Source organism: Branchiostoma lanceolatum, chromosome 1 (assembly GCF_035083965.1).
Source record: "Branchiostoma lanceolatum isolate klBraLanc5 chromosome 1, klBraLanc5.hap2, whole genome shotgun sequence".
In the NCBI taxonomy this organism is placed as follows: Eukaryota; Metazoa; Chordata; class Leptocardii; order Amphioxiformes; family Branchiostomatidae; genus Branchiostoma; species Branchiostoma lanceolatum.
In genome coordinates, this window is record NC_089722.1 from 32508676 (window position 1) to 32530011 (window position 21336).

The 21336-nt window shown below is 40.8% G+C and overlaps 2 protein-coding genes across 2 annotated transcripts; both read right to left on the reverse strand.

Annotated features, from left to right (window-relative positions):
• Nucleotides 1-3996: 3996 nt before the first annotated feature.
• Nucleotides 3997-9075, reverse strand: LOC136449354 (ribonucleoside-diphosphate reductase subunit M2-like). Its single transcript, XM_066449372.1, has 11 exons — nucleotides 8866-9075; nucleotides 7934-7993; nucleotides 7645-7689; nucleotides 7306-7341; nucleotides 6871-6999; nucleotides 6401-6502; nucleotides 6052-6185; nucleotides 5706-5848; nucleotides 5279-5469; nucleotides 4943-5056; nucleotides 3997-4826 (listed from the first exon to the last, which is right to left on the reverse strand). The coding sequence occupies exons 1-11, from the start codon at nucleotides 8950-8952 to the stop codon at nucleotides 4674-4676; spliced, it is 1194 nt and encodes a 397-aa protein (XP_066305469.1). The 5' UTR covers nucleotides 8953-9075; the 3' UTR covers nucleotides 3997-4673.
• A 6057-nt stretch (nucleotides 9076-15132) lies between these two features.
• Nucleotides 15133-20269, reverse strand: LOC136449331 (ribonucleoside-diphosphate reductase subunit M2 B-like). The gene is made up of 11 exons (XM_066449339.1): nucleotides 20058-20269; nucleotides 19393-19452; nucleotides 19104-19148; nucleotides 18812-18847; nucleotides 18380-18508; nucleotides 17916-18017; nucleotides 17541-17674; nucleotides 16834-16976; nucleotides 16407-16597; nucleotides 16071-16184; nucleotides 15133-15954 (listed from the first exon to the last, which is right to left on the reverse strand). The coding sequence occupies exons 1-11, from the start codon at nucleotides 20142-20144 to the stop codon at nucleotides 15802-15804; spliced, it is 1194 nt and encodes a 397-aa protein (XP_066305436.1). The 5' UTR covers nucleotides 20145-20269; the 3' UTR covers nucleotides 15133-15801.
• Between the last annotated feature and the right edge of the window lie 1067 nt (nucleotides 20270-21336).

The window sequence follows — 21336 nt, forward strand, 5'->3', positions numbered from 1 at the left end:
GAGAGACTGAATGTGGCGGTGTCTGCAGCGCGTTCATATAGCGCGGGACTTGACAAATCTGACCAATTAAAAAAAGGTGAGGCTCTAAGTGGGCGGATTCAACCAATCAGAGCACCGAACGTCGCGGATTCGACAAAATTTGACCAATCGGAGAGGAGATTCTTTGAGGAGCACCCTGAGCGAGCCTTATGTAACCAAGAAAAGGGGTTAGACAATGATTGCATAATAGCGTTATGTAACATTGCCAACAGACAATATGTGCAGATTTTAATATTTGCAGACGAAGAAAAGTGGTTAGACAATGATTGCATAATAGCGTTATGTAACATTACCAACAGACAATATGGATTGGAGGATGATCTCTTTCTGGGAGTACTAGTATTGGAAATGCTTTTGTTTGCGCGTTCGCAGCTAGAACTCACGATCCTGTTGTCGCATTGGTGTGTAACTTGGCATATCGTTTGCCATGTTGGGCGTGGTGATGCACGATGTCTTTGTTACACCGTAACTACATTTATCGTCAATGCGATATCGTAATTGCACCCCTATGATTAATGGCATGTGCCACTGCCCTGCCTTTTAGAGACCATGCTATAATCCGTTCCGCTTGGCTAGAATACTTCAGGCAGATACGGGGTATAATGTATCTTCCCTACTTGCTGTGATCGTATAGTCACTGTTACATAATAAAATAGACGATGTGCATCACCACACGCAACCTAGCAAACGATATACCAATGCGACAACGGGAATTGTGAGTTTTAGTTGGGAACATGTGCAGAGTGACCTCCTGTCAGTGTATAAAGTATGCCGTGTCCAGTCGCAGCTCGCTTACTAGTATGTGCGCACGGGCCGATGCACTTTTACGCACAGTGTGAAAATGGAGAATCTCTGGACCTTCAAATTTACCACACATGTAGTTTGTAATACGGAGGCTGTGACAATATAAAAAGTTTACGCAGGGGATGAAAGATTGTTGAGATATTTCTCTCAGAAAAGTGCGCGCGGGCCGGGGCCAGTGTCACTTCCGGGTGGTTTCACCGGATTGAGAGATCCGGTGACCTTTGACCTTTGTGAAAAGTTAGGATAGTACAAATTAGCCTTTTTGTATTGCAAACAGGCTGATAGCTATAGATCAGGCATGCCTGCAATAAATTGTGGAAAGAGAATTTACTGCATATTTGTGATTTCTGAAACATCTTAGTTGTAAGGCTGAATGCAACTATTGTATGTTATCATGTACTTTCGCAGCAAGACTGGCCCCTTGTAACAGCAACAGCTAGTCAGGCAGCCTTGGCTGCTGTACATTATACGCAGCCGAACAAATAAATAAATAAAAAAAGCTGAATGGTTCGTTGATAATCTTCAAAAGGGGCCATCTAGATCTAAATTTGTGACTATTCCCAGAATTTCTAGATCCAATCTGTGCCATGCTGTAAAAACGTACTTTTCAGCAAGTTGACCTCTCCTGTATTGAAAGAAAAAGATTAATAAACACTTTTTCTTTATTTGTTATAAAACATTACTTGGATTGTGCAGAGATGCAATTTGTGTGGGTCAATACTTTTAATTCTGTAATTACCGCTTATTCACTTTTCACACCTAGCTCCACATACAACCCACGATTCCGTTGCTGCATAGGTACTAAAGTATCACAAGATGATATAGGACTGATTTCAATCTCCTTCCTTAAACATTTAAACCTCCTTGCTGAACATACGATTCTTTCTTGTCGTTCATTTATAGAGCAAGAGGAAACAATTTCATACCGTGCCAGCCGGCCCTGGCCCAGTCTATGCCCTGCTATCCTTGTTGCGGACCCAGGATTTTGTTAACAAAGCAGGGTGCACGGGATCCTTCCACAGACCAATAGCTGTCAGTACAGAGAAACCAGACTACAAACCAGCTCCTAACACATACACTGTAAGAGAAATATCACATAGTTTTGTGATGATATGATGTGTAAGAGTGCACTTGATAAGTCTTGATTACATTATTAAAAGGAAGAATATGCCAAAAAAAATAGTTACTCAAGCAACTGGATAAAATTTTGAAACAGCCAGACGTTAGAGACAGCATCCGCTATCTTTTGTCAGGTACAGAACTGGAGAACTAGGTTTTATACCCAAACTCTGAAATGTTAAATGTTAATGTGATGAAGACAATCAGGGTGGTTCAATAGAACATTAAGTCAAGACATTAGGAAATGAGTCTTGACTTAGTCTTCTATTGAACCATCCTACGTTGTCAATTCAATTCAATTCTGAATTTTATGAAACTGCTTGAGCGACTATTTTTTGGCATATCGTATTACCTGGATGTCTAATCTTCATCAACTTAACAAGAAATAGTGTTTTTCAAATATGAAATTGATACTAAACAGAGGCGGCGGCACGCAATTTGAAATGGGGGGGAGATAATATTGAGGTCAAATGTCACAAAGACGAGCGCCGAAGGCGCGACAATACTAGGGGGTCCGGGGGTATGCTCCCCCGGGAAATTTTGAAATCTAGACCCTCTGAAATGCTATTTCCTGCATTCTGAGGGGCAAATTTTGCTGGAAGAGTAAGCTAAGTCTAATGACATCTCTATTTGTAAAAAAAAAAAATGCAGAAGGGTTTCAGCTTAATTTTAAGGAACGGCGCCCTCCCGACCCAACATTTTTTTTTGCCAGTGGCACGACATGCTCCCACAGGATAATTTGAAATTCTTGACTCATTGAAACGCTATTTCCTGCATTCTGAGGGGCAAATTTTGCTGGAAGAGTAAGCTAAGTCTAATGACATCTCTATTTGTAAAAAAAAAATGCAGAAGGGTTTCAGCTTGATTTTGGGGGAACGGCGCCTTCTCGACATATCATAGTTTTTCGCCAGTGGCACGACATGCTCCCACAGGAAAATTCAAAATGCTTGACCAATTGAAACGCTATTTCCTGAATTCTGAGGGGTAAATTTTGATGGTTAAATAATCTAAGTTTAATGACATATCCATATGCGAAAAAAAATACACAAGGGTTTCAGCTTGAGTTTTGGGGGACGACGCCCTCCCGACATATTTTTCCGCCGGAGCGCAACATTGAAAACTTTAAAATTTTGACCCATTGAAACGCGCGCTGTTTCCTGAATTTTGAGGGGCAAGTTTTGCTGACAAAGTAAGCTAAAAGGTTAATGACATCATATCTCTATATGTGAAAAAATACGGACAGAAACAGGCCGTTAGCCAGTTCCTTCGGCGGCCCAAGGCAGTATTAAAGCCTAGCCTGACAAATCGCGCTCCTAGCGGCCGGCCGGTCCTGTAACTCCCAGCTGCATAGTCGGGTGGGGGTCAGTAACTTCCGGCCGAGAGCTTGTGTAATCACAGAGTATATTAAAGCCCATGGCCCACCAATTTTAATGACGGTTACGGGAGAGTCTTTAGCCAGTGAGAGTTGACTGGGCCTTTTCCCTTTGCTATAGAACCAGAAGATTCCTGTCGTTAGACTTAGTGCAAAAAAGTGCCTTGTCGATAGCAGGGAAAAATTCTCTAATGGAAACACCTTGGTCAATAGTGAACAAAATTCAGATAAAAGCTTTATAGTTATGTGATTCAGTAGAGCAAAAACTACTTCAGTAACTAATAATACAAGTTAATTTAGATAATTAATAAAGAAATTAAAATTTATCGGTAGATGTTGAAGAATTCTACTTTGCAACGTTCCATCTACAATTTGTTTATTTCATCACATTGAAAAGGAAGAGAAAAACAGGTGCATGTACATGCCTTATAGTTAGGACCTTGCTCATAGCAAGTGTACAAGCCAAGGGTTCTTTATCTTGGTACAAAATGTAACCAGAGACGCTACAGGTTCTTGGGCACATGCTTTGTGACCGCCTTACGTTTTCTATATTTCAGGTTTTACATGCAGAGTGCAAAATATACTAGCAGCAGATATTGATTCTTCTTTCGGTAATGTCCAAGGCTACCAAGAAAGAACATAGAGAAACAAACGCATGGAAATATGAGCAAGAAACTGTTTATTGCTGTTGCGACCTGAGATATTTTACAGCTCCATAATTGAAGTAGACACAGTATGTACAGAAGGTTGCAAATAGACATATGTTTGACAAAACTTGGCGCCCTCCATTGGCATTGCTGATATAAACAAACTTAACCTGCGACAGCATTAAGATGCATTTTAATACATTTAAGCGACTTAAAAATACCTCCAAAAAAAATTGCTTGACAGCTGATGTGGTACAATATATATTAAGTACTTTACATTGGAAAGCATTTCAGAGAATCAGTTGGGTAAAAAAAATGATCACCTAGTTTAAAATAAGAGGATGTATAAGTATAGCAAAATACAGTCATGCCAGACCGCTCAAGGGATCTACAACATAAAAATATAGAATTAGAACTAATTACACAACACATTAAAAGTTATGGTTTCTACTAAACATTAAAAATCCAGATGCCATGATGGTGATCCATTTTATATGTACAGAATCTCTAAATCATCAAGTGACAAGTCTGATACACATAGGCTGTCAGTGGATCCCAACCAAAAAAGGCATGGATGGGGTGACAGACTGAACACAAAACACAGCAATTAATAGTGCTTGTCTTCCACGTCATGTACTATCCACGGACACCCCAACATGTTATCAAGGGGATTAAAAACTGAACAGATCTATCTAGAAGTCAGCGTCTAATGTAAACTTCTTCTGAGCAGGAGAGGACATCACACCCATCTTCTGGTACTCTCCAACTTTCTTTTCGAAGAAGTTGGTCTTTCCCTCCAGCGAGATGTTCTCCATAAAGTCGAACGGGTTCTCTCTGTTGAAGATCTAGATAGGGGATGGAACATGAGTAAGTAACTGTAGTCATGTAGACGATAACAAATTAACAAAGCACGCAAATGTGTGGAAGAAAGAAATTGGACTATGCGAGGGTGACGACATACCTTACTGCACTTGAGTTCTCCCAGTAGTCTGTCTGCTACAAACTCGATGTACTGCTTCATCAGGTCATGGTTCATGCCAATCAGCTTCACGGGCAGGGCCTCTGTTAGGAATTCCTGCAATACAAAGATAAAACTTGGTGAGCAGCTAATAATACAATGTATTGGAATTCAATCCAAGCCTATGATGACACTGAACTATATGCAAGGACTGAACGAGACAAGATAAAAGCTAATAAAAAAGTCAGCAATGTCAGCAATGCCTTACAGATTATGGGCACTTCTAGATTTCTTCACTTCTGTCTGCAAACTTCAAAAGAAAACATTCATTTAAAATACCTGTTCGATCTTGACAGCATTCCTGATGATCTGGTGGGTGGCCTCCTCACTGGGCTTGTTTACCAGGTGTCTGAACATCAGGCAGGCAAAGTCACAGTGCAGACCCTCGTCTCTGCTGATCAGCTCGTTGGAGAATGTCAGCCCAGGCATCATACCCCTCTTCTTCAGCCAGAAGATAGCAGCAAAGGACCCTGAAGTGGCAAAGCAGCAAATCCAAATGTCAATACATGTAGAAGGTAGTTTGTATATCTTGAGAAAAATCTACAATGTGAAATATCAATAAGACAATCATGGAAACTTGCTTTTGCACATTTCATTTTCAATGTCTAACTCTTACCCAGGAGCTTACTGGGATATCATTTAATGATTTGGCTTTTGCACGGTAACGATTACACTGTTGATTGTGTTCATTTAACTTTATACTAACCTGAGAAGAAAATTCCTTCTACAGCAGCAAAGGCAACAACACGCTCCCCAAATGTGGAGTCCTTGTCTCCGATCCACTTGAGAGCCCAGTCAGCCTTCTGCTTCACACAGGGCAAGGTCTCGATTGCATTGAAGAGATGGTCCCTGTGGGAAGATGAGTTTTTGATAATATGAGTGGAAATACATCACTTTCTGTTTTAGGCCAACTGCAACACGTAACTGCCATCACTCAATATGTATCCTAATGGCAGCAAGTATGATGTGCATGCAGTGTCGTAGAGACCATGTAATCTATATCCATTAGAGCTTTAGAAAGGATTATATGGGGGGGGGGGCATTTCACTGACCTTTCTGTTGGGTCCTTGATGTAGGTGTCAATCAGTAGACTGTACATTTCAGAATGGATGTTCTCAATGGCGATCTGAAAGCCGTAGAAGCACCTGGCCTCTGTAACCTGCACCTCCTGGCTGAATCTCTCCACCTGGACAGGAGATGAAGAATGTTTTATAACTCATAACCATACCAGAACCAGGGACAAATATTTGATCATCAAGGTTCCTATTGCCCAAAACCATCCGGAGCAGCAAAATTGAATGAATCAAGTACATAAGTCAGGACATATTATCATGGAGACAAATGCTATTCAGAAAATAGGGGATCAGAGTGAACCATTTTGTTTGATCACCCAACACTCACCAGGTTCTCGTTGACGATACCATCACTGGCAGCAAAGAAGGCCAGCACGTGCTTGATGAAGTGTCTCTCACCGTCATTGAGGCTCTCCCAGTGGCCCAGGTCCTGAAGGAAAAAGAAGATCACTGTCAATTAAGAGTTTCAAGTTAAGAGGTTCAATCTAAAAGTTAAATCTGGAATCCCACTAGAATCCTTACATCAAATGCAGTACAGGCTAGCTTATTTACATGGAATGCAGAGTAAACATAATTTGTCTGGTCGGTGTGGTGTTAGGTTTTTAGATATGCATATGTTGTGATAAATGGGTAAGAGACCCCTTGTGCACAATACATTACCTTCTTGGTTGTTGTTTTCATTTCTAACAATGTTTAGCCAGCACTTATCATATGTGTACTTTTCCAATTTTCCTGTTCATGGTGACTTAACTTCCTGACTCCTATGAGTTGTCTACCAGAATGACGGACATTTGATACCTTGGAGAGGTCTACTTCCTCCGCTGTCCAGAACGACGCCTCGGCCTTCTTGTACATCTGCCAGATGTCGTGGTACTGGATGGGAAAGACTACGAAGCGCCTGGGGTTCTCACGCAGGAGGGGCTCATCCTGGGGAAGCAAATTTGCAAAGGAAAGTGTTAATGATCGCTGAAGCCCAATACAAAGGAAAAGTGTTAATGATTGGTGATACCCACTGAGCACTCTTGGTTGCATTAGTCAGTCACACTAAGGCCAGAATTCTACAAGCTCCCTTGAATAGAACAGACCAAAGATGCTGGGATGTCATGTTAGTTACTCGAAGAAAGCAAATACAACTTGAAATCAACTACACAAATCATCGTTTTCAAAATGATTTGTTTCATCCATCTGCATGCACGACTATATTTCAGTATTGGGATGATGAAAGGGTCTTACCTGTTCCTTACTCTGTGGCTTTTGAACAGTTTCAACCTATGGATAGAATGAAAGATGTTGGATGAATATTGGAATACTTAGAAAAATCCGCCGAAAGTCAAATAGGAACGACCTCGAATGTAGTAAATATTAACCAGAATTCTAAGAAAAATTCGCAGAAAATCAAATAGGAACCTCGAATGTAGTAAATATTAACCAGAATTCTAACAGTAACATTTACTTATGTTATCATTGTTCAGCAGATACGACAATGGCACAACGGGGATAGGCAAATTAGACTGACCATAAGCATCCAGTTTTAAAGGATCCAGTTTTAAGATATTATAAACAAAAACTTACCACTGGTTTCTTGAGTTCCTTGATGTCTGACGATCTTTTTATATTCTGGAAAACAAAACAGAAATTAGACTCTGATTCAAATTGAGCGAGGGGTTGGGATGAAGTAATATTATGCAATGCGTCTACTCATTTACATATCAAAGAAACGCCCTGATAATTTATGTAAATCCATTTTGGCGGGAATTTTACATAACAGCTGGCTTGCAACGGTTTCCTTAATTTGAGCAAGATCTTGGGTTGCAACCGTCATGTTGTGTAAAAATTGCTACTGGTTTTCTTTGTTGCTTACCTGGCTTTGGCTCTCTCCGAGGACCTTTCTTGCTTTTCCCTTGGAAGGAGAAGACGGGACCTGAAAGTAGAAACATGAGAAATGAATAAATAGCCCGGGGGAGCGTTAGCATGGAACGGGGCGGTTTACGCCAAGTTGTAGCATGGGAGTCCAGACATATATATCGGCGCCCCACCAAGCACCGCACGGCCCACCCTCCCGCTGCCCCCTAAGACCGACCCCGCCCCACTCTCCACTGTAAACCCAATCGGCTAGCAGAGCTTGGGTTTACAGCGGAGAGTGGGGCGGGGTCGGTCTTTGGGGGCAGCGGGAGGGTGGGCCGTGCGGTGCTTGCTGGCGCGCCGATATATATGTCTGGACTCCCAGGGTAGCCAATTTGAAACTAATGGAAATTTATAGACAACCAGTCCAAATATAAATTCCATAACGAACTCAATGAAGACTGAGGGAAAAATAAAGCCGTGAAGAAAGAAAATAATTTTTCCATTTTTGGTTTTCGCGCGCAGTCATTTCCTGTCGAGCATGACAAAGGGTTCAGCCTTTTTAGCCCCTAATCCGTTGAATTCTCAAAATCTCAATGAACGATTATTAATCATCAACATCCTTGTTTCATAGAATGTGCAACATGTTAACAGTAGTCTAGTCGGTGACGAAAGAATGAAAAATTTGCTGAGAAGTAAGACAATTTGTGGCAAGCCGTGATGCACGGATTTACATTTTGGTGCCAACACGAGTACAGCGCCATCTCTTTGTTTCGCTGTTCTGACCGGCTACACATGCGATATTTTCCCCGAGTTAGCACTGTGGTATGTCTCAATACATTATTGCAGAGCAGCAAACTAGGCAGTTGGAAATTGGGGGGGTGAAATAAAGATGAATTTCTCTCACTCCCTCTGCTCAAACAAAACAGAAAATGGCGCCGGAAAATTTACCTGATTCTCTCGGTCTGCAGAGATCTTCAGCGCCGAGAAGTCCTGCTGCACGGACTGGGTAGACTTCGGTGAGTGCATGGTAAGCATCTTTGGTTCTGTAGAGGGAAAATTTGCAGTCGTGGTAGAAAAGATTGGCGGGACAGAGGAGTGGAGCTGCAACAGAGAGAGTTACACGGACTAACGACAGAATAGCTGGGAGAGACTGAATTTGGCGGTCTCTGCAGCGCGTTCATATAGCGCGGGACTTGACAAATCTGACCAATCAAAAAAAGGTGAGGCTCTAAGTGGGCGGATTCAACCAATCAGAGCACCGAACGTCGCGGATTCGACGAAATTTGACCAATCGGAGAGGAGATTCTTTGAGGAGCACCCTGAGCGAGCCTTATGTAACCAAGAAAAGGGGTTAGACAATGATTGCATAATAGCGTTATGTAACATTGCCAACAGACAATACGTGCAGATTTTAATATTTGCAGACAAAGAAAAGTGGTTAGACAATGATTGCATAATAGCGTTATGTAACATTACCAACAGACAATATGGATTGGAGGATGATCTCTTTCTGGGAGTACTAGTATTGGAAATGCTTTTGTTTGCGCGTTCGCAGCTAGAACTCACGATCCTGTTGTCGCATTGGTGTGTAACTTGGCATATCGTTTGCCATGTTGGGCGTGGTGATGCACGATGTCTTTGTTACACCGTAACTACATTTATCGTCAATGCGATATCGTAATTGCACCCCTATGATTAATGGCATGTGCCACTGCCCTGCCTTTTAGAGACCATGCTATAATCCGTTCCGCTTGGCTAGAATACTTCAGGCAGATACGGGGTATAATGTATCTTCCCTACTTGCTGTGATCGTATAGTCACTGTTACATAATAAAATAGACGATGTGCATCACCACACGCAACCTAGCAAACGATATACCAATGCGACAACGGGAATTGTGAGTTTTAGTTGGGAACATGTGCAGAGTGACCTCCTGTCAGTGTATAAAGTATGCCGTGTCCAGTCGCAGCTCGCTTACTAGTATGTGCGCACGGGCCGATGCACTTTTACGCACAGTGTGAAAATGGAGAATCTCTGGACCTTCAAATTTACCACACATGTAGTTTGTAATACGGAGGCTGTGACAATATAAAAAGTTTACGCAGGGGATGAAAGATTGTTGAGATATTTCTCTCAGAAAAGTGCGCGCGGGCCGGGGCCAGTGTCACTTCCGGGTGGTTTCACCGGATTGAGAGATCCGGTGACCTTTGACCTTTGTGAAAAGTTAGGATAGTACAAATTAGCCTTTTTGTATTGCAAACAGGCTGATAGCTATAGATCAGGCATGCCTGCAATAAATTGTGGAAAGAGAATTTACTGCATATTTGTGATTTCTGAAACATCTTAGTTGTAAGGCTGAATGCAACTATTGTATGTTATCATGTACTTTCGCAGCAAGACTGGCCCCTTGTAACAGCAACAGCTAGTCAGGCAGCCTTGGCTGCTGTACATTATACGCAGCCGAACAAATAAATAAATAAAAAAAGCTGAATGGTTCGTTGATAATCTTCAAAAGGGGCCATCTAGATCTAAATTTGTGACTATTCCCAGAATTTCTAGATCCAATCTGTGCCATGCTGTAAAAACGTACTTTTCAGCAAGTTGACCTCTCCTGTATTGAAAGAAAAAGATTAATAAACACTTTTTCTTTACTTGTTATAAAACATTACTTGGATTGTGCAGAGATGCAATTTGTGTGGGTCAATACTTTTAATTCTGTAATTACCGCTTATTCACTTTTCACACCTAGCTCCACATACAACCCACGATTCCGTTGCTGCATAGGTACTAAAGTATCACAAGATGATATAGGACTGACGGTTCTAATCGAGAAATAGTGCTTATTGATAAAGATGACATAAAATGGACCAAACCATTAAAGTCTGGGGCCACCATCAACAATTATCCACTATAATGGCCCATACCTACACAATTAATCTCCAAATACAACAAAATAGACCAGGATAGTAATTATCTGTGATTTAACACCTTACAACAAGATCCATTTCATGCATTTATCTTACAACTGAGCAGGTCACTAGCAAAGGAAAATAACAGACACCTCACCCACATTGTACACACTATAATTACTTCACGGAGAATTGTGTCCTACGGACTCTTGTTCATTAATTTTTACTATAAATATCTACAAAATAAGAATGTAACGATTGAGAAGTGAGCATATTCTAGCTAATATATTTTCTTCCCTACTGCAACAGCAGTATATTCCATCATCCTGTAAACACATTGTCACCAAGGATATTCATGTGGTTTTGTAGTACTACGCGAAAATGATGAACACATGTAAGATCTGTTGTTGTTTTGCAGTATGGAGGCCTGCATGTTCACAATCAGCGTAATTAACTTTTTTACTTTCAAGACAAAGAGAAGATATACTGATTGGTGTACTTGTTTCATACCTAACCATTGCAATATGTATCTCTATTCCCACTCAGAATGATCTACCAGGTCCCGGATCATACGTGAGACATGGGACACTAGAAAATACAAGTACATCCCTCTCAAAAAAAAAGGGTACTGGTGGATTTGCTTCCAATGTATTATTATACGTTATTGTTATGTTGTCAGGGTACCTTATAAGTCTGTGAGATTGAACCAATGTCAGAGTTAGATACTAAATGAAGCAATTTTGCAGTGAAAAATTGTAATACAGATCAATAAGCATATTGGCATGACACCCCGATCCCGCGGTCCTGTAATATCATCAGTATGAAATCAAAAGGGGCCTTCAATTTCAGTGGAATGATAGCCACTTTTTGGCTGGTCACTAGATTCCTATAACGTTACTTAGGTAAGTACCTTGAGGTCATACGGCCCTTATCCACAGAGCACAATTACTTGTATTTCAGACAATGATGAACTGTTTCCTTATTCCTGTGAAGTATTTATGATATTTTGTCATTAATACATGTTAATGGAACTTTTACTTTGCTTTGCTTAAACATTTAAACCTCCTTGCTGAACATACAATTATTTCTTGTCGTTCATTTATAGAGCAAGAGGAAACAATCTCATACCGTCCCAGCCGGCCCTGGCCCAGTCTATGCCCTGCCATCCTTGTTGAGGACCCATGGGGACTTTAACAAAGCAGGGTGCACGGGATCCTTCCACAGACCAATAGCTGTCAGCACAGAGAAACCAGACTACAAACCAGCTCCTAACACATACACTGTAAGAGGAATACCATATAGCACGACATGCTCCCACAGGAAAATTTAAAATTCTTGACCCATTGAAACGCTATTTCCTGACTTCTGAGGGGTAAATTTTGATGGTAAAGTAATCTAAGTTTAATGACATCTCTATATGAAAAAAAAATACAGAAGGGTTTCAGCTTGAGTTTTTGGGGACGACGCCCTCCCGACATATAATTTTTCCACCGGAGCGCAACATTGAAAACTTTGAATTTTGAGGGGCAAAGTTTGCTGACAAAGTAAGCTAAAAGGTTAATGACATCTCTATATGTGAAAAAAAATACGGACGGGATCAAGCCGTTAGCAAGTTCCTTCGGCTGTCTCAGGCAGTATTAAAGCCTAGCTTGACAAATCGCGCTCCTAGCGGCCGGCTGGTCCTGTAACTGCCAGCCCCTATAGTGGGGTGGGGGTCATTAACTTCCGGCCGAGAGCTTGTGTAAACACAGTGTATATTAATAACTTTATTGCAAGTTCATGCCCGAAGGCTAATTGCAGACAAACATGGAAATACATAGGAATCAAAAATAGTTATCTAGACTACTATCAAAGTTCTAAGTTAACTAAGGTTGACTATGGTTGGGTTTGACTTCTTTTTTGAAGGCAGTGGAAAATGAAGAGACCCACGTTTTTTATCGTAAGTGGGTTTGTTGATTTTAGTAGTGATATGGATTTTTGTAAGCTATTCAAATGGTAAAAGCTAGGAGAATTAACGGAAGCTGTTTTATATAAATCGTTTCTTTCGGCCTCATATAGAGGGCATTGGCAAATGAAATGTATTTCATTTTCCACTGCGTTCATTGTACAAAACTTACACATTCTCTCGTAAGCGGGCAGCTTTTTATATCTACCCTTTTCTATTTCTAGTGGATGTGCGCTTATTCGTATCTTACACACAGCTGACCGTTGTTCAAAATCTTTGTTAAAAAGATATTTTTCCATTGAGTATTCTGTTTTAACATTCCTATAAAATCTTAACTTACTGTCATCGATAGATAATTTATAAAGAAAACTTTGAATGTAAATGTCGGTCAGCCTTTTTCTTAACATGTACATATATGTTGTATGTCTAGATCGAGATTGTTGGCGTTCCAGATAAAGGAGTATCCGCTATCGTCAAGTACATCTTTCATATGTTGTAACCAGTTTTTCTTGTTGCTATTCACTTGGGAAGACTGTTGATACAATAGAGCATCTACTTGTAAAGGATGAGTCAAAGGATCGAGTTGTCTGAGGCGCAACCAGTACTTAACTATGCGGATTGACACATCTAAATCTACCGGGAACACTCCAAGCTCTGCTTTACTTGCTATGTTACTGGAGTTTCTGTGCACTCCAAGGATATTTTTACAGAAACGGTTCTGTATAGTTTCAATCGGACACCTGTCATTCAAGTGGTCCTTGCCCCAAACTTCACTGCCATATAACATAATAGATTTAACACACACATCAAATATTCTTAACAGAGCCTTTGGGGACAGAGGTGAGCGAAAGAGCGGTTTGAGGCTGAAAAGGGCTTTGCGTGCTTTTAAGGACAACTGTTTTTTTGCAAAGGAAAAAGTACCTGATGAGGACAACAATAGTCCCAGATAACAATAAGAATTTGTTATTTCGATAGTATCTGAGCCAATGGAAAATTTCACATTTTTTACTGATCGTCCAGATTTGTTAAAAATTACAACTTTAGTTTTCTTCATGTTTACTTGTAGTTTCCATTTTGTACAGAACATGTTCAGTCTGTCCAAGGCACGTTGTAATCCTTTTTCCGACTCTGAAAATATCACGACATCATCTGCATATAATAAACAAGGAACAAGTAGATTGTGTAGAGTGGGGGGTTCGCAGTCGGGATTATCTAATTCTTTGACTAAATCATTTATGAATAAGTTAAAAAGTGTGGGAGAGAGGTTACATCCCTGTCTCACGCCTCTATCAGTAGTGAATAATGGTGTAAGACCCGCAGAGGTTTTGACGCAGGTCTTTGGATTAGAATACATTGATGTAAGTAAACTATAGAATTTACCACCTATTCCCGAACTTAGTAATTTGTAACGGAGTCCCTCTCTCCACACGCAGTCAAATGCTTTTCTAAAATCTACAAAACATGCATATAAACGTTTGTTAGTATTGGTGTGTTTAGATATTAACGAGTCAATGACAAACAGATTATCGCTTGTTCTAAAGTTCTTCCTGAAACCTGACTGATTTGGGGAGATAATGGAATGTTCGTCTAAATAGTTAGTGAGGCGTGTGTTCAGAATTGTTGTGAATAACTTGGCCAGACAACTGGTGACAGAGATCCCCCTATAGTTGTTAGGGTCGTCTTTGGGGCCGCCTTTGTGCATGGGGACAATATGACTTTCACACCATTAAAGCCCATGGTCCACCAATCTTAATTACGGCTACGGGAGAGTCCTTAGCCAGTGAGAGTTGACTGGGCCATTTCCCTTTGCTATACCAGAATATTTCTGTCGTTAGACTTAGTGCAAAAAAGTGCCAAGTCGATAGCAGGGAAAATTCTTTAATGGAAACACCCTGGTCAATAGTGAACAAATTTCAGATAAGAGCTTTATTGTTATGGTTCATGTGATTCAGTAGAGTAAAAACTACTTCAGTAACTAATGATACAAGTTAATTTAGATGATTAATCAAGAAATTAAAATTTGTCGGTAGATGTTGAAGAATTCTACTTTGCAACGTCCCATCTACAATTTGTTTAAATTCATCACGTTGAAAAGGAAGAGAAAAACAGGTGCATGTACATGCCTTATAGTAAGGACCATGCTTATACCAAGTGTACAAGCCAAGGGTTCTTTATCTTGGTACAAAATGTAATTAGAGACGCTACAGGTTCTTGGATGCATGCTTTGTGACTACCTAACGTTTTCTCTATTTCAGGCTTTACATGCAGAATGCAAAATATACTAGCAGCAGATATTGCTTCTTCTTTCGGTAATGTCCAAGGCCACCAAGAAAGAACATAGAGAAACGAACGCATGGAAATATGAGCAAGAAACTGTTTATTGCTGTTGCGACCTGAGATATTATACAGCTCCATAATTGAAGTAGACACAGTATGCACAAATAGACATGTTTGACAAAACTTGGCGCCCTCCATTGGCATTGCTGATATAAACAAACTTAACCTGCGACAGAATTAAGATGCATTTTAATACATTTAAGCTACTTAAAAATACCTCCAAATAAGGTTGCTTGACAGCTGATGTGGCACAATATATATTAAGTACTTTACATTGGAAAGCATTTCAAAGAATCAGTTGGGTAAAAAAAATGATCACCTAGTTTAAAATAAGAGGATGTATAAGTATAGCAAAATACAGTCATACCAGACCGCTCAAGGGATCTACAACATAAAAATATAGAATTAGAACTAATTACACAACACATTAAAAGTTATGGTTTCTACTATACATTAAAAATCCAGATGTCATGATGGTGATCCATTTTATATGTACAGAATCTCTAAATCATCAAGTGACAAGTCTGATACACATAGGTTGTCAGTGGATCCCTACAAAAAAGGCATTGGTAGGGTAACAGACTGATCACAAAACACAGCAATTAATAGTGCTTGTCTTTCACGTCATGTACTATCCACGGACAGCCCAACATGTTATCAAGGCCAGGGAATTTAAAACTAAACAGGTCTATCTAGAAGTCAGCGTCCAATGTAAACTTCTTCTGAGCAGGAGAGGACATCACACCCATTTTCTGGTACTCTCCCACTTTCTTCTCGAAGAAGTTGGTCTTTCCCTCCAGCGAGATGTTCTCCATGAAGTCGAAGGGGTTCTCTCTGTTAAAGATCTAGATAGGGGGTGGAACATGAGTAAGTAACTGTAGTCATGTAGACGATAACAAATTAACAAAGCACGCAAATGTGTGGAAGAAAGAGTTAGGACTGTGCGAGGGTGACGACATACCTTACTGCACTTGAGTTCTCCCAGTAGTCTGTCTGCCACAAACTCGATGTACTGCTTCATCAGGTCATGGTTCATGCCAATCAGCTTCACGGGTAGAGCCTCTGTTAGGAATTCCTGCAATACCAAGATAAAACTTGGTGAGCAGCTAATAATACAATGTATTGGAATTCAATCCAAGCCTATGATGACACTGAACGATATGCAAGGACTGAACGAGACAAGATAAAAGCTAATAAAAAAGTCAGCAATGTCAGCAATGCCTTACAGATTATGGGCACTTCTAGATTTCTTCACTTCTGTCTGCAAACTTCAAAAGCAAACATTCATTGAAAGTACCTGTTCGATCTTGACAGCATTCCTGATGATCTGGTGGGTGGCCTCCTCACTGGGCTTGTTTACCAGGTGTCTGAACATCAGGCAGGCAAAGTCACAGTGCAGACCCTCGTCTCTGCTGATCAGCTCGTTGGAGAATGTCAGCCCAGGCATCAGACCCCTCTTCTTCAGCCAGAAGATAGCAGCAAAGGAACCTGAAGTGGCAAAGCAGCAAATCCGATTGTCAATACATGTAAAAGGCAGTTTCTATATCTTGGGTAAAATCTACAATGTGAAATATTAATAAGACAATCAGGGTAACTTGGTTTTGCACATTTCATTTTCAATGTCTAACTCTTACCCAGGAGCTTACTGGGATATCATTTAATGATTTGGCTTTTGCACAGTAACGATTACACTGTTGATTGTGTTCATTTAACTTCATACTAACCTGAGAAGAAGATTCCTTCTACAGCAGCAAAGGCAACAACACGCTCCCCAAATGTGGAGTCCTTGTCTCCGATCCACTTGAGAGCCCAGTCAGCCTTCTGCTTCACACAGGGCAAGGTCTCGATTGCATTGAAGAGATGGTCCCTGTGGGAAGAGACGTTTTTGATAAAATGAGTGGAAATACATCACTTTCTGTTTATAATGAGAAGTTTATTGCAAGTTCATGCCCGTGGGCTTATTGCAAATACATGGTAAAAACATAGGGAAAACATGCATGCGTCAGTAAACTGTGTCTGACTTTGTAACAATAGGCTACTGGTACTAGATACAATTATTGGCTATATCTAAATAGCTGGGTTTGACTTCTTTTTCGGAAGCAGTGGAAGACGAAAAGTCCCACTTTTTCTAGTATTTGTGGGTTCTGTAATTTCAAGAGAAAGGTAGCTTTTTGTTTATCCGTGAACGTGTAAAAGTAGGGCCATTTCGTGGTAACTTGATTAAATAATTCGGTTCTTTCGTCACTGTTAAATAGATACTTGGAAATAAAATGTGTTTCGTTTGTAGCCCAACAGCAACACGTAACTGCCATCACTCAATATGTATCCTAATGGCAGCAAGTATAATGTGCATGCAGTGTCGTAGAGACCATGTAATGCCCATTAGAGCTTTAGCAAGGATTATATGGGGGGGGGGGGGCATCTTACTGACCTTTCTGTAGGATCCTTGATGTAGGTGTCAATCAGTAGACTGTACATTTCAGAATGGATGTTCTCAATGGCGATCTGGAAGCCATAGAAGCACCTGGCCTCTGTAACCTGCACCTCCTGGCTGAATCTCTCCACCTGGACAGATGATGAAGAATGTTTTATAAGTCATGACCATACCAGAACCAAGGACAAATATACATAAAACCATTTGATCATCATGTGTGATCAACTCACCAGGTTCCTTTTGCCAAAACCATCACGAGCAGCAAAAATTAATGAATCAAGTACATAAGTCATGACATATAATCATGGACAAATGCTATTCAGAAATTAGGGGATCAAAGTGAACCATTTTGTTTGATAACCCAACACTCACCAGGTTCTCGTTGACGATACCATCACTGGCAGCGAAGAAGGCCAGCACGTGCTTGATGAAGTGTCTCTCACCGTCATTGAGGCTCTCCCAGTGGCCCAGGTCCTGAAGGAAAACAAGATCACTGTCAATATTGTTTCAAGTTTAGAGGTTCAATCTAAAAGTTAAATCTGGAATCCCACTAGAATCCTTACATCAAATGCAGTACAGGCTAGCTTATTTACATGGAATGCAGAGTAAACATAATTTCGCTGGTCAGTGTGGTGTTAGGTTTTTAATGCATATGTTGCGATAAAAGGGTAAGTGACCCCTTGGGCACAATACATTACCTCCTTGGTTGTTGTTTTCATTTCTAACAATGTTTAGCCAGCACTTATCATATGTGTACTTTTCCAATTTTCCTGTTCATGGTGACTTAACTTCCTGACTCCTATGAGTTGTCTACCAGAATGACGGACATTTGATACCTTGGAGAGGTCTACTTCCTCCGCTGTCCAGAACGACGCCTCGGCCTTCTTGTACATCTGCCAGATGTCGTGGTACTGGATGGGGAAGACGACGAAGCGCCTGGGGTTCTCACGCAGGAGGGGCTCATCCTGGGGAAGCAAATTTACAAAGGAAAGTGTTAATGATCGCTGAAGCCCAATACAAAGGAAAAGTGTTAATGATTGGTGATACCCACTGAGCACTCTTGGTTGCATTAGTCAGTCACACTAAGGCTAGGATTCTACAAGCTTTGATTAGAACAAACCAAAGATGCTGAAATGTCATGTTAGTTACTCGAAAAAAGCAAATACAACTTGAAATCAACTACACAAATCATCGTTTTCAGAATGTTTTGTTTCATCCATCTGCATGCACGACTATATTTCAGTATTGGGATGATGAAAGTGTCTTACCTGTTCCTTTCTCTCTGGCTTTTGAACAGTTTCAACCTATGGATAGAATGAAAGATGTTGGATGAATATTGGAACACTTAGAAAAATTCGCCGAAAGTCAAATAGGAACGACCTCGAATGTAGTAAATATTAACCAAAATTCGCAGAAAATCAAATAGGAAGCGCGAATGTAGTAAACATTAACCAGAATTCGAACAGTAACATTTACTTTTACGACAATGGCACAACACGGATGGGCAAATTAGACTGACCATTATGATCCAGTTTTAAGACTTAATGAACAAAAACTTACCACTAGCTTCTTGAGTTCCTTGATGTCTGACGATCTTTTTATATTCTGGAAAACAAAACAGAAATTAGACTTTAATTCAAATTGAGCGAGGGGTTGGGATGAAGTAATTTTATGCAATGCGTTTTCTCATTTACATATCAAAAGAAACGCCCCGATAATTATGTAAATCCATTTTCGCGGGAAATTTTATATAACAGCTGGCTTGCGACGCAAGATCTCGGGTTGCAACCGTCATGTTGTGTAAGAGCCAGGATTTAAAAAAATGCTACTGGTTTTCTCTGTTGCTTACCTGGCTTTGGCTCTCTCCGAGGACCTTTCTTGCTTTATCCTTGGAAGGTGAAGACGGGACCTGAAAGTAGAAACATGAGAAATAAATAAATAGCCCGGGGGAGCGTTAACATGGAACGGGGCGGTTTACGTCAAGTTGAAACAAATGGAAAATTATAGACAACCAGTCCAAATATGAATTCCATAACGAACTCAATGAACACTGAGGGAAAAATAAAGCCGTGAAGTAAGAAAATAATACTTGGTTTTCGCGCGCAGTCATTTCCTGTCGAGCGTGACAAAGGGTTTAGCATTTTTAGCCCCTAATCCGTTACATTCTCAATGAACGATTTTCAATCATCAACATCCTTGTTTCATAGAATGTGCAACAGTAGTCTAGTCGGTGACGAGAGAGAGAAAAATTTGCTGAGAAGTAAGACAATTTGTGGCAAGCCGTGATGCACGGATTTACATTTTGGTGCCAACACGAGTACAGCGCCATCTCTTTGTTTCGCTGTTCTGACCGGCTGCAAATGCGATATTTCCCCGAGTAAGCACTGTGGTATGTCTCAAAACATTATTACAGAGCAGCAAACTAAGCAGTTGGAAATTGGAGGGTGAGAAAAAGATAAATTTCTCTCACTCCCTCTGCTCAAACAAAACAGAAAATGGCGCCGGAAAATTTACCTGATTCTCTCGGTCTGCAGAGATCTTCAGCGCCGAGAAGTCCTGCTGCACGGACTGGGTAGACTTCGGTGAGTGCATGGAAAGCATCTTTGGTTCTGTAGAGGGAAAATTCGCAGTCGTGGTAGAAAAAAATTGGCGGGACAGAGGAGTGGAGCTGAAACAGAGAGAGTTACACGGACTAACGACAGAACAGCTGGGAGAGACTGAATTTGGCGGTCTCTGCAACGCGTTCATATAACGCGGGACTTGACAAATCTGACCAATCAAAAAAAGGTTCGGATCAAAGTGGGCGGATTCAACCAATCAGAGCATCGAACGTCGCGGATTCGACAAAATTTGACCAATCGGAGAGGAGATTCTTTGAGGAGCACCCTGGGCCAGCCTTATGTAACCAAGAAAAGGGGTTTGACAATGATTGCATAATAGCGTTATGTAACATTGCCAACAGACAATATGTGCAGATTTTAATATTTGCAGACGAAGAAAAGTGGTTAGACAATGATTGCATAATAGCGTTATGTAACATTACCAACAGACAATATGGATTGGAGGATGATCTCCTTTTGGGAGTACTAGTATTGGAAATGCTTTTGTTTGCGCGTTCGCAGCTAGAACTCACGATCCTGTTGTCGTATTGGTGTGTAACTTGGCATATCGTTTGCCTGGTTGGATGTGGTGATGCACGATGTCTTTGTTACTTTTATCGTCAATGCAATATCGTAATTGCACCCCTATAATTAGTGGCATGTGCCACTGCCCTGCCATAGAGACCATGCTATAATCCGTTCCGCTTGGCTAGAATACTTCAGGCAGATACGGGGTATATATCTTCCCTACTTGCTGTGATCGTATAGTCACTGTTGCATTGCATATTTTTGTTGCGTCTAAATAACCCTTGTACTGTATAAGAAACATGATCTGTTCATACATCTACACATGTACAAAGAGGCGAGAAGTTGTCTTTACTAGATTAGCTTAGCTTAGCTTATCACTTTTTTCTACCATGTATGTTTACACAATGTACTGTACATATTTCACTGTATATGTCATTTAGATGTTAGTTACCCGGCGGGACCCTTTTTTTCAATTATAGCAGAAGCATAAGACGGTTACCCCCGTCAGTGCCCTAGGCTTAATCTCCAAGCAGATCCACGCCGGGCGCGAAAATCGTATATGCTAGCCAGAGAAGGTCCAGTCAGCCAGGGAGGGTCCATAGCCCGGCAGGGCTATGGACCCTCTCTGGCTGACTGGACCCTCTCTGGCTGACTGGACCTTCTCT

Bases quoted from the DNA above. Each gene is read 5' to 3' on its own strand.
- LOC136449354 (XM_066449372.1), bottom strand. From the start codon at position 8,952: ATGCTTACCATGCACTCACCGAAGTCTACCCAGTCCGTGCAGCAGGAC. The intron at 7,690-7,933 runs GTAAGCAACAAA...TTTGTTTTCCAG, and splicing joins TCGGAGAGAGCCAAAGCCAG to AATATAAAAAGATCGTCAGA. The intron at 6,186-6,400 runs GTGAGTGTTGGG...TCTCCTGTCCAG, and splicing joins GTATCGTCAACGAGAACCTG to GTGGAGAGATTCAGCCAGGA.
- LOC136449331 (XM_066449339.1), bottom strand. From the start codon at position 20,144: ATGCTTTCCATGCACTCACCGAAGTCTACCCAGTCCGTGCAGCAGGAC. The intron at 16,977-17,540 runs GTCAGTAAGATG...CTCTTCCCACAG, and splicing joins ATCAAGGATCCTACAGAAAG to GGACCATCTCTTCAATGCAA. The intron at 15,955-16,070 runs GTATGTCGTCAC...CCCCCTATCTAG, and splicing joins GAGAACTCAAGTGCAGTAAG to ATCTTTAACAGAGAGAACCC.